Source organism: Halichoerus grypus, chromosome 2, assembly GCF_964656455.1.
Source record: "Halichoerus grypus chromosome 2, mHalGry1.hap1.1, whole genome shotgun sequence".
NCBI classification, from domain to species: domain Eukaryota; kingdom Metazoa; phylum Chordata; class Mammalia; order Carnivora; family Phocidae; genus Halichoerus; species Halichoerus grypus.
Window position 1 is genome coordinate 133,836,894 of NC_135713.1, and position 13,511 is coordinate 133,850,404.

The 13,511-nt window shown below is 39.8% G+C and overlaps 1 protein-coding gene across 6 annotated transcripts in view; it reads left to right on the forward strand.

The window, feature by feature from the left end:
• The window catches only part of CEP120 (centrosomal protein 120), a 64,338-nt gene extending 62,199 nt beyond the window's left edge, over positions 1-2,139 (forward strand). For all 6 annotated transcript variants that reach the window (XM_036071915.2, XM_036071918.2, XM_036071917.2 and 3 more), the window contains one exon: positions 676-2,139. In XM_036071915.2, the coding sequence (XP_035927808.1) occupies positions 676-910 (235 nt within the window). In that variant the 3' untranslated portion in view covers positions 911-2,139. The remainder of the gene's footprint in view (positions 1-675) is intronic.
• The last annotated feature ends 11,372 nt before the right edge of the window (positions 2,140-13,511 follow it).

Genomic DNA, 13,511 nt, shown 5'->3' on the forward strand with positions numbered 1-13,511 from the left:
AAAGCTCTGTAATAGTAAAGAGTTTTCCTCTTGAGTCCACTGCAGTATCCCCAACACCTAGCACTGTTGGGTACATACAGATATTTGTTGAGTGACTTCAGGAAATTTTGTTCAAAACAACAAAAACAAAGATTTACCAACAACCTAAAGACCAGCAATAAAGGGTGATTAAAGAAGGGTACCTCCAAGTGAAGGAATGTGGTGAAGCCCTTTAGAAGACACTGAAAGATGTAGGAAAACATTTTATAAGTGGGGAAAAAAGTAGTATACAGCCTTGCCTCTATACTAAAAAATTGATGAATTTTTTAGAAAACTATTTAAGGTACATACACATTTTTAATTGAAAAGAAATACAGAAAATTATTACTTAGATTGGTTATCTCTGGATAAGATCATCACGATTTTGTGTGTGTGTATTTCTAGAACTGCTACAGTTTGTGTCTATTTTATAATTAGAAAAACAAGTATTGTTTTCAAAACTGTCTTTTATGAGCATGAGGACTCTGGCTAGCCAAGCGGAATACTGGTTTTTGTTATCTTCCTGAAAATAATGCTACAGACATAATTTCCCATTAAATCATTTTTTGAAACAGTGTTTTGTTAACTAAAAAAAAATCAAAAACCAAAACAGCACTTGTTGCCTGCTTAGAGTGGCATTTGTTCTTGACTTCTCAGGTTAAGGCAACAAGAACAGAAACAGTACCAGGATTCCAGAGAGATTGCGAGTGGAAAAATGGACAGCCCACGTGGCAATACCCTGGAAGAAGGTTTGGATGATTATTTGACTCGACTCATAGAAGAAAGGGATACTTTGATGAGGACGGGTGTGTATAATCACGAGGATCGAATAATAAGTGAACTAGACCGACAGATCAGAGAGGTTTTGGCAAAAAGCAATGCCAGTAATTAATAACATTTGGAAAATCTTTACAGAGACTCCAGGCCTAAATTTTAATTTCATTGTAAACCCCTCAAAAGAAGGGAAAATGGATGTTTTAAAACCAGATTTCAATTTTTTATAAGCAAAATTTTGTATGTTACTGTACAGTATTTATTTGATTTTATTTACTTTATGCTACCTCTCCCACTCTGGTTTTATTTGTAATTGCATTTTTATACTCATTTTAAATGACTTTTCAGTGTTTCTCATAATTTATAATTTCATAGCTAACTTTCACAACAGCTTTTCACGAGATGTGTCCTTAGAGAAATGACTGCAGTAATTTCCAGTTGTATAATTTTTCATGTTGAGCCAAAAGAGTATGTGTTGCACTTTAAAAATGCTGCGTCCTATTCATTTGAATACAGCTATCTCGAAAGTTGAGGCCAATTGTAAACAGTTTTATTTAACTTACTTTAGACAGCCTGTGCTTTTAACTTGTAACATTTGCAAGTGACAAGTTTGAAAACAGAAAGCAAGATCAATGCAGAGAAGCGCTAGGCTCTCCTGAATGACAAACTAGGCATTTATTTAAATAAAGTTAACACAGAATAAACTTGTTTCAACACCCACTGAACTTCCAAATTTTCACTGTGCTCCTAACTTTCAGGAAGATGAAAGTCGCGAGTTTAAAAAGGTGTTCGTCTGCCCACTCGTGCCCAAGATTGTATTGTTTTGTTTTCTTGAGAAAGAAGGATTTTTTATTTTCCCCTTAACAGTAATGCTTGTTCTTAACCCCAAACCTCTGTAATGTAACAGGCAGAAAGGCACAAAGGCTTCTGCTGAGAAAGAAGAGTGAAAAACGACTATTTTTTAACTCCCCCTACTTTTAATCAATTGGTTTTTAAAGTATTCGAGATGACGTCATTGGATTTATGTAGTGCCCTTCTCTGCGAACTTCTGAGAATTCCTGTACATCGTCTTCTTCGTAGCCAGTGTTTGCCCTCAGGGCAACACTTCCCACCTCCTTCTCCAGAGTTTGTTAGCAAATTCACAGATTAGGTGAGTCTTAAAGTATAAGTAGTTTAAAATTTCTGATTCCCAAATATAATAAATTTAAGTATATTTTAGGAAATACATAGTGTTTACCGAGAACTTCCCTAAAAGCAGAATAGGCAGTTTGGAAACATGAAAATAATTTTCTGTTGTTTTCAAGGAGGTGTATTGTTTTGGGAAAGTAAATAAAGCCCCTACACGCATTCTGTGTTTTATTTTGTTTCCTTAATAGCGAAGTATTAATCTTCTAAAAACAACCCAGCAGTAAATGACAGAGAAGGGAAGTACTGCACGAGAGGCTAACAACTCTGTGAATCACAGCAGGAATGTGAAATATTAATTATGGTTAGACACTTCTCTCATTGATTCTCCTTCCACACGCATGGACCGGAGGTATTTTCGTTTTGGGAGGCCCCTGGGGAAATAGGGTGCAGTGTGTCTTCGCTTGCCTTGCGTGCTGCGCGTGACTCTCTTCCAACACTAGAGGGGGCCTCAGATTCAGAGAAACAGAAAGGACCTTTCCCGTCGGGTGTGTGGTTCACTTCGCCTTCTGTAAGGCCGTCTTCTGGCTCTGGAACTTCCCCAGGAAAAATGAGAATCCTGTGCCACAGTGAGCTCCTGAGCGGTCGGTTACGTCTGCTTCTCCGTGGGCCAGGCCGTGACCGGCGCCCCCCGTCGCTTTGTGGTTTGGGTTGTGAGGGGCATACGTTGCCCGTTACCTTCATAGGTCTGAAAATTGGGAACATGTGAAATTTTACCACCTTTTTGTGGTCCTCCAGTAACGGCCATCTCGTGCAAATGAGAAGTTCCTGTCGGGGTCGGAAAGTTGAGCATCCGCACAGTAGGTGAATGAAGGGGGGCGCCGCTCAGTGAGGTGGCTTCCTCATTCCTACACCTAATGGCAGACCTTTCGCCGGATATTTTCAGGTGAAACAAAGTTTACCTCTAAGGTGTCTATGCTTCCTTGACACGGAGGAAGCCGAGTCTGCACGTCTGAGGCTGGTGCATGCTGCGTGCGAAGCGTGGAGCAGGTCGACCAGGTCAAGGTGGTGCCCCGTCAGGACACCTGGCGAGTTCCTTCACCGCTGCAGCCCGGGAATTTCGAGCAGACCCGGGTTCCTGTCTGCCGATGGGGGAGTCTGAGTCTGATTTAAGGACGTACTGGGGCACCGCACAAACATCCGGGGAAGAGAACAGTCTGGTCTGACCACATGACTTTCTTGCCCACTCGCTGCTCTGTCCAGATGCTGCCCAGCCTGAATGCCAGCTCTCAGTTCCCAGAACATCCTGCCTGTTCTTCCAGTCTGAAGAATGGACCTCTGCTAGCCACGTGTAGAATTTTAAAATCTGGCCTCTCGCTACCACTGTGTCCACCTTCACGGAATAGCTGACTTGATTCTTTTTATTGATATAATTCACAACCGTAAAATTCACCTTTTTAAAGGATACAATTCAGGGGTTTTTAGTATATTCTCACGGTCGTACAGCCGTCACCACTATTGATTCTAGAACATTTTCATCATCCCCAGAGGAAATCCCATAGGGATTAGCAAGTCACTCCCCATTCTCCCCTCTGCCCAGCCCCTGGCGACCACTAACCTACTTCTCTGTGGCTTTGGCGATTCTGGACATTTCATATAAATGAAATCCCAGAGTCTCTATTTAAAACCAGAAATAAGAGAAAATCTGAAGTAATTTTCTATAAGCAGTTCCTATGGTAGACAACGTTTTATCACATGTTGAATGAAGGGATAGAGAGATGCAGAAGGCCAAAATAACGGTGTAACGTGTGTCGGTCTAGTAAGAAGATAGCTCCGCTCTTCCTATCAATTACCTACCAAAGGAGGGATGAGCACTAATAGTGAAAGGTGAAAAATGTTCCGCTGTAACATCTCTGAGCATTCCCGTGGTGCTGGCGATGCTTACTGGTACAAGGCCCCTGGCATCTTACCAGAATTGCACACCGTCCCCGTGTTCTGCCAAGGTTGGCAATAATGAGAAGCGTGGTTAACCACAGAGTAAGGTCAGGGAGGACAGAGAACAGGTCCAACTAACTTTCTGCCACATGCCAGGACTAAAATAGCACCTGCCACATGCAGGCACTCAATAGTTGTTGTATCCATAAAGAAATAAGAAAAGATTGTGTATGGTCTCCCAGTCAAAAGCCATAAAAAATTAGCTACGATGGAGATGCTAAAGAAAACAGGCTCTCCCGACCTTAACACCTAGGTCCCGCTGCAGTCAACTTCTTTGTTGCACTGTCATGCTTTTCAAAAATTGTGCCCTGGGACGCCTGGGTGGCTCAGTCGGTTAAGCGTCTGCCTTCGGCTCAGATCACGATCCCGGGTTTCTAGGATCGAGCCCCACATCAGGCTCCTTGCTCAGCAGGAAGCCTGCTTCTCTCTCTACCCCTACCCTCCATGCTCTCTCCTCTTTCTCTCTCTGACAGATAAGTAAATAAAAAATAAAATAAAAATTGTGCTTCAAATGCTTGGAGACAGAATGAGTACAAATTACCAGGGGTTGGGGCGGGGAGTGAGAATGAGTGCTGAGTGGGGACAGAATTTGTTCAGGATGATGAAAAAGTTCTGGATCAGGGATAGTGGAAATGGTTGCACAGCCCTGTGAATATATTTAATGCCAGTGAATTATGCACTTAAAAATGGTGACAATTTCATGTACATGTATTTTACCACAATTTAAAAAAAAGCTTGCTTCCTACATGAGTGGCCTGTCAGGCCATTCTGGAAGATCCTATCTTCTCATTCCCTGACAGTGGGAATGGATCAGACGCTTCATTAAATGTTGTACCTTTGTTAACAAAATCCAGTGTTACTGAAAATTAATGGCTACTTTTTCACTCTGACTTCTAACGGTGAATTGCCGGATCCTTGAAACTTGCTGTAACACACCCATGTTTTATAAAATTAAGGTCTTGTTGTCGAACAACAAAAACCAAGACCAGAAAAACCCCACAACAAACGATGTTCCATTGAGCAGACAGTCCAGACCGTGGACATAAACTGGATAGAGAATTTTTCACAATGGATTTCAAGTTGCCGAAAGTAGGCTTTGTAGTCTTATTGTTGGTTGGTGGTCTTACCAAGCAATGAAGTGATTTGTGCGGGAGCGCTGGATAAAGTCTGCTTGAATAATTATTCATAGGGTACGACGTGAAAATGTAAACCCATCTTTGATACTTGGGTTTGGGCAACTATAACACAGGCTCTGGAGCCCAGACTTTCCAGCATTCCCTTTTCTGCTACCTGCTCTGGAGCAATTCTTATGCTTGCTTCTTCCTCCCCTCTTCCCTTGGCTTCCGTGACTCAGGGAAACCAAGATGTAACTCATCTATCTTCGTGTACGTGGGAAATTCAGACAGAATTGTATAAGCACCTGCATTTTTCACGAAAACCGAAAGAACTAGAGTGTTCACTGATTGTATTCTGTAACCTTAATTTGGCATCAAGTTCGAATCCACTCTTGTTAGGAATGTAACTATAGAAAGGCTATATGCTTAAATCTCATTTTATTTGCTTCTCTGGGGGTTGTCTTCATGTTTTCATTAGAAATGTTTTTACAGATGGAGGCTCTTCAGATATGAAGTTGCTGAAGTGGAGACTCAGAAGTTTAGTTTTCAAATTAAAGGGCAGTGGAAATCTGTTTAGAAAGATTAATTTTATAGATAAATAATTTACTGACTGATACATTTATGTACAAGGATCCCTAGAGGCTTTTAAAGATGTAGTCATTATAGTCTTAAGGTTTCTAAGAATGTTAAACCTGTCACTCAGAACTGGAGAGAACTAAAATAAAGGCCCATTTATAATTTCTTCTTGGAAACATTTCATCCACAAATTCATAGACAAATATTTTTTCTTTTCCAAATAACCTGTCTAATAGTTGGACAGCACAATCCTTTTCTTGATTAACATGTTAACTAGTCAAAAGCACGCAGATGCATTGGATGAATGCTGAGTTTTCCTCAATATTTTCTATTAAAACTTGGCTAGAGAAAAAGAAATATTACTGCAAAATCTTACTTTGACATTATTGTAAATTTTAGTGAATGCCAACCCAATACTGAGAAAGTCTGTGCTTGGTAGGTTTGCAATATTTTAAGCTCTTCTTCAGCAAATTCTCCTCTTAGTAAATAGACTGAACAGGATTAAAGCATCAAAGAACTAGTTCCCTTGCTATGACTTCTTCCTGTAACCTGAAAAGGCAACATTTGGTTGCTAACATTTCCATCTGTTTGCTTGAGAGAAATTCTGGATTGTCAGGCAAGACTGGTACTGTATTCCTTGAGTTCAGTTCAGATTTTGTGCAAGATCTGATGCCCTGAACAAAGTATGGCCAATCAAGAACTTGAGGCATCAATATTGAGCACCTATCTTTAGTCACACTGTTTAGATTGGGTGAGCTAGTGTAGCCGACTGGTGTATTCACCTGATCGTGGCCTCGAGGAACGAGATTTCAATTCCTGACTTAGCTTCATTGTTGGCAGATGAGATTAATAGTCTTGTCTTGGTTTCTGACAGATGTTTATTTAGGTAACTAACTGAAATTCGTAAAATTTCCACGCAGAAAACAAAGGTACCAAATAGGAAATAGTTTTATAAATAGTCTTAAGAAATAATTTAGCCCACAGACTCTTTTTGCCAGTAAAAATTGTATTGGCCAGCCCACGTGTGGCCTTCCATCAGTCAGTCGCTCTGTTGTCAACCCACACTTCTCTTCTCTCTCTGTGCGTGTGTGTTTACCAGGAACAAATGACACGCAGAATGTATCTTTTAAAAGATTCTTTTAAAAACCCACAAAAAATTAAAGAAAAGGAGAAAGAGAAAAAGCAGAAAGAAGAGCTCACACCCCAGTTTTGTCCTTTGGTCCACCTTCTCCCTTTCTAAAGGCTGTAAGGTACCAGCTGGCTCTGCTCTTCTTTGCCTCTTACATTATGGTTTGGACCGCATTGTCACTGTCCAGATCCACAAGATACCTGTGAATCCAGCAGCGCACATACGCAGGAGTAGCAGACCTCAGCCTCGTCTGCTTGCTGCCTGAAGCCCCCGTTGAAACTTGGCTGCATTCACGCAGCCGCATACCTCCGGTACGTGCACTTCCTGGGCATGTCCCTCGGGCGTGTCCTCCTAACAAATGAGAGAGAATAATCTGCCCATTCTACTGAGATCAGATGAACTGAGGTATTCATCATGACTATATTTTTTATATTTATATATTATGTTTACATATATATATAAACTGTGGAACGCCTTTGTTTAGTATGAAATTCTATTTAGTTACATATTAATGACTCATGCTGTTCTCCCTCTTATGGTATCTTAGAGATTATACCCATTGCCGTTATTAGTAAACAGCAGTAGGTGACAGTGGGCCTCTTCCCTTTACAAATCAACAGCAAAGAATGGACAAAAGACCATTTCTGCATTTTTTCTTCTCCTCATCTCTTGTCTCTACTCACTATTGTACCTTTGCTGTGATGACCGCATCCTAGCCATCTAAGGTAACAAAAAAGTTTCCTATCACAGCATTATTAATAAAAGCTCTAATAATGCTTGTTTAGATCAAAAGAGACTTCTCAGATTGAGTCAGAGTATTTTGATACTAAGAGTAATATCAAACCTGTTGGAAACACATGCTCAGCTTCGTCATAAACTCCATCCACTTAGCTACTAGTCACGTGGAAAGTGCAGAGTTAACTATGGGAGAAGAATGGAAAAAACACAACCTGTTTGTAAGCCTGTGCTCCGAAAAGCTGGTGGTGGGGGAGGGGAACGTGGCAAACTCAGAATCTAAGGTGGCCTTCAAATCCATGGGGTCCAAAGCTTTGTACAGAACATGGCGATAGGCAGTTTGGGGTACAAGTGAAAATAGTCATCAAGTGAGAAAAAACATTTATCAGAATCCAACATTCATTCCTGTTAAAGAAGCCCAGGAAACTAAGAAGGGAACTTCTTTTTTTTTTTTTTTTTTTTAATTTTTTTTTAATTTTTTTTTTTATTTATTTCGAGAGAGAGAATGAGAGAGAGCACGAGAGGGAGGAGGGTCAGAGAGAGAAGCAGACTCCCTGCTGAGCAGGGAGCCCGATGTGGGACTCGATCCCAGGACTCCAGGATCATGACCTGAGCCGAAGGCAGTCGCTTAACCAACTGAGCCACCCAGGCGCCCCTAAGAAGGGAACTTCTTGATAAAGAACATCTATAAAAACCCTATGGATAACATACTTCATGGTAAAAGGTGAGGAATTTCCCTAAGATCAAGAACATAACAGTATCTGTTCTCAGTATCTCCATTCAATATTGTATGGAAGGTTCATAACCAGTTAGATAAGGCAGAAAAGAAGATGGCAGAGTAGGAGATAATAGTCTTCATCCCCCAACAAAAAAAACAGGTAAACAACTGTCCATGAATGAAAATAGCCCTGGCAGGACTCAGGAGTCCAATTACAAACCTCCTTTGGTAATAGCAACACCGTAGAGCCAACAAGGAGAATAACCACGCACAAAGAATCTCTAGGAAGATTGGCATAGCTGAGGTGTCTAGAGACAGCCAGGAACAAAATATTTTGATATTGTAGCAGTGGTGTGTAAAGAATTTAGTATAAAGGTTAAAAGACAAAAGTATTAAAAATAATTACAGGTACAATAATTGATGAATGGATGCACAGTGCAAAAAAATGTAAATGGTGACTTCAGAAACAACATATGGGGGGAGAAAAAGGATAGGGTTTTTGTATGATCAAAGTTGTTACCAGTTTAAAACAGACTGTTATATTCTGTGTAAGCTTTGTGTCAAAGCAAAAATCTACAGTACTTACACGGAAAAAGAAATTAAGGCATATCACTACAGAAAATCATCAAATCACAAAGGAACAAGGAAACTATAAAAAAAAAACAACTAACAAGACAGTTAATTGTCAGACCTTACGTCTATAATTACTTCAAATGTAAATGGATTAAATTCTATCAAAAGACATAAAATGGCTGAATGGATTAAAAAAAAAAAAAAGACCCAACTATACGATGCCTTCAAGAGCCTCACTTCAGTTTTAAGGATACAAATAGGTTGAAAATGGAGGGATGGAAAAAGATAATTCATGCAAATGTAAACCAAAAGAGATCAGGGGGTAGTAATAGTGCTATCAGACAAAATAGGCTTTAAGTTAAATACTGTAATTAGAGAAAGAAGGTCATTATTTAATGAAAAAAGAGGTCAATTCATCAAGATGATATAGGAATAATAAGTATATATTTACCCAATATTGGAGCACCTAAATACGCTAAGCAAATATTAATAGAGCTGAAGGCATAAATAGACAGCAAAGCAATAATAGTAAGGGACCTCAATACTGTCAACAATGGGTCTATCACCTGGACAGAGGATCAATACGGAAACATTGTACTTGAACTACACCACAGACCAAATGGAGCTAACAGACTTACCAACAACCTACCATTCAACAGGAGCAGGACACACATTCTTCTCAAGCACACACAGAACACTCTCCAAGATAGATCATATGTTAGGTCAAAACAAGTCTTAAGAAGACTAAAATCATATCAAGTATCTTTTCCAACCACAACAGTATAAACTAGAAATCACTATCAGGAAGAAAGCTGGACAATTTGCCAATATGTAGAAATTAAACAACACAGTCCTGAACACCTAATGGATCAAAGAAGAAGTCAAAAGGGAAATAAAGAAAAATGAGACAGACAAATATGGAAACACAACACACCAAAATGTATGGGATGGAGCTAAAAAAGTTTTAAGAGGGCAATTTATAGCAGTAGAAACCTGAATTAAATAAGGATCTCAAATAAATGAGCTAACTTTATACCTCAAGGAACCAGAAAAAAACTACCCCAAGGTTAGCAAAAGGCAGGAAATAACAGAGATCAGAACAGAAATAGAGATTAAAAAGACAAGAAAGAAGATCAATGAAATTAAGAGCTGTTTTTTTAAAAAAAGATAAAATCGACAAATGCTTAAACTATGAAAAATGAGAAAAGACCCAAATAAAATCAGAAAGCAAAGAGTCAACATTACAACTGATACTGCACAAATACAAAGGATCACAACAGACTACTCAACAATTATATGCCAACAAATTGGATAACCTAGAAGTGGATAAATTTCTAAAAAAATAAAACCTATCAAGAGTGAACCATGAACAAATAGAAAATATGAACAGACCAATTACTTACTTGTAAGGATACTGAATCAGTAATCAGAAACCTCCCAACAAACTAAAGTCTGGGACCAGATGGTTTCACTGGTGAATTCTACAGAACATTTAAAGAAGAATTAATACCAGTCTTTCTCAGACTTCCAAAAAATAGAACACTTCCAAATTCATTTTATAAAAGGCCAGCATGAACCTTGATAGCAAAAACAAAGATACCACAAGAAAACTGCAAGCGAGTATCTCTGATGACCCTAGATGCAAAAAAAGTCAACAAAAGACTAGTGAACCAAATTCAACACCACGTTAAAAGGACCATACACCCCAATCAAGTGGGATTTATTCCTGGGATGCTAGGAGGGTTCAACAAATATAAATAAATGTGATATACCACATTAACAAAATGAAGGACACAAATTCTCTTGATTGTCACAAGAGATACTAAAAATGTATCTACCCTATGATCTAGCAATCCCACTTCTGGGTGTTGATCAAAAGGAAAAAAAATAGTGTCTTACAGAGATCTCTGCACTCCCATGTTCACTGCATCACAATTCACAATATCCAACATGAAAACAACCTCAGTGCCTGTCAACGAATGAATGAATAAGGTAAATGGGATATATATGTATATGTGTATATACATACACACAATGAAGTATTATTCAGCCATAAAAAGTACAAACACTATGGTATCACTTATATGTGAAATCAGAAAAAAATTTGAACTCATAGAAACAATAGAATGTCAGTCAGCAGGGACTGAGGGTTAGGAGAAATGGAGAGATGTTCAAAGGGACAAATTTTTAATTTTAAGATGAATGATTTCCTAGGATATAATGCACCGCATGGCAACTATAGTTAATAATACTGTACTGTATACTTGAAATTTGCTCAAATACTGTATCTTCAGCATTCTTACCACCCCCCCCCCAACACACACACACGGTAACTGTGAGGTGATGGATATGGTAACTGGATTATGGTAATCACTTCACAATGTATCTATCAAATCATTGCACTGTACTCTTTATATACAATTTTGTCAATTGTAACTCAAACTGGGAAGAAAAAGTCATCCAAATTATAAAGATATGAGTATCTGTTTACAGATGACATAATTAATCACCTAAAAATATCCAGTGGAATCTACAACAATACTATTAGGACTCAAGTTCATTTAAGAAGGTTGAAAAACCCAACAAGATTAATATGTAAAATATACAAATATCAGTTGTATTTCTGTGTACTACCAATAATCAATCCCCAAAGCATAAAAACACGCAACATTTAGGAATAAATGGGACAAAAATGTCAAAAGACCTACACACATGAAACTCTGAAACACTGCTGAGACTACCTAAATAAGTAAAGAAACATGATATTCATAGGTTGAAGAGTCAATATTGTTAAGGTGTTACTTTTCCCCAAATTGACCTATAGGTTTAGTGTAATTCCTATCAAAATCCCATCATGTTTTTTGTTGTTGAAACTGAAAAACTGAATCTAAAATGTATATTGAAATGCAAAGGAAGACCCTGAACTTACCTCCTTCACCAATGCACCAAATGTACACCATTTAGTATAGAAGAATTCCTCCCGAAGAAGAACAGAAGCCTCACTGAACAGCTTCAGAACAACAAAAGAGAGACCCCACAGAAAACAGCGAGAGAGATGGAGACACAGTAACAGGGAGAACACTCACCCCTGAGGCTGCCAAATGCAGTGGGGAGGGATAGTACAGCGAGATACTGAGCAGATTTCGCTGCACTGGGGCATAGCAAAAAACCCCATGGTCTAAAAGGGTAAGAGGAATATCAAAGAACCAGCATAAGACCCTGCCAAATGGCAGAGGAACTGTTGGAAATCTCTCTGGATCAGAGGAGCTGGTAAGCACCACAGCTTGCTTGCCCCCTCCACCTTCATGGTGTGGATAGAAGTAGGGGCTGGGTGCCCAGGCTGGCCTGCCACCTAGGTGAGTCCCGAGTCCCTAGCCCACACCAGCCCAAGCCATCCCACCAACGTCACCTCAGCACAGTACACATTGGAACACCCCTGGTCGGGACTCACTATAGCTCTAGCTATCTTGCCAAGGTGACACAAGCACCAAGTACCCCAGAACACTCAGATAACTTACTGGGGCACCCCCAGCACACAGCACTCCAGGGTACCCCAGCCTGTCCCCACCTTGGCTCCAGTCCTGCTGCCAGGGTGCTCCCCAAACTGAGCATCCTGGGACACCCCAATTTGCACCCACTTCAGCTTCAGCTGTCCTGCCAGAGTGTCCTTTATGCAGAGAGCCCCAGGAAGGCCCTGGCCCATGCCCATCACAGCTCCAGTCATCCCACCAGAACAGCCCCAGCATGGACTGGACCCCCAGCTCACACCAGCCACAGCTCCAACCAGCCAGCCAAAGTCACCAGGCATACACAGTCAACACAGGGGACCACCATACACAGGATCACTCCTCCAAGTTTAGGAAAGTACCTGTTTTTCCTAATTTATAGAAACAAGCACAGAAAGTCAAGCAAAATGAGATAACAAGAAGGTGGGCCAAATAAATAAGCAAGACAAAAGCTCAGAAAAACAAAAGGAACAGAGACAACCAATCTACCTAGTACAGAGTTCAAAGTAATGGTTATAAAGATGCTCACCAGGCTGGAGAGAAGACTGGATGAACTGGAGAGAATGACTTCAAAAAAGAGATTTAAAAAATATTAAAAAGAACCAATAAAAGTTGAAGAATACAAGAACCAAAATGAAAAATACACTAGAGGGACTCCACAGATTAGAGGATACACAAGAATGGATCAGCAATCTGGAAGATAGGGTAATGGAAAGCACCTAAGCTTATAGCAAAGAGGGAAAAAAAAAAATTAACAAGGATGGGTTAAGAATCTCTTGGACAATATCAAGTGAACATTCACATTATAGAAATTCCAGAAGGAAAAGAGAGAAAAAGGGGCATAAAACTTATTTTAAGAAATAGTACCTTATCTAACTTGGGGAAGGAAATAGACATCCATGTTAAGGAAGCATGATAGTACCAAATAAGATGAACCCAAGGAGGTCCACATCATGATTCAGATTTAAAATGTCTAAGATTAAAGGGGCACCTGGGTGGCTCAGATGGTTAAGTGTCTGCCATCGGCTCAAGTCCTGATCTCCAGGTCCTGGGATCAAGCCCCAAGTTGGGCTCTCTGCTCAGCAGGGACCCTGCTTCTCCCTCTCCCTTTGCCTCTCCCCCTGCTTGTGCTCTCTCCGTCTCTTTCTCTCTCTCTTTCAAATGAATAAATAAAATCTTAAAAAAAAATAAAATGTCAAGATAAAGAGAGAATTTAAAAAGCAACAAGAGAGAAGCTACTAGTAAAG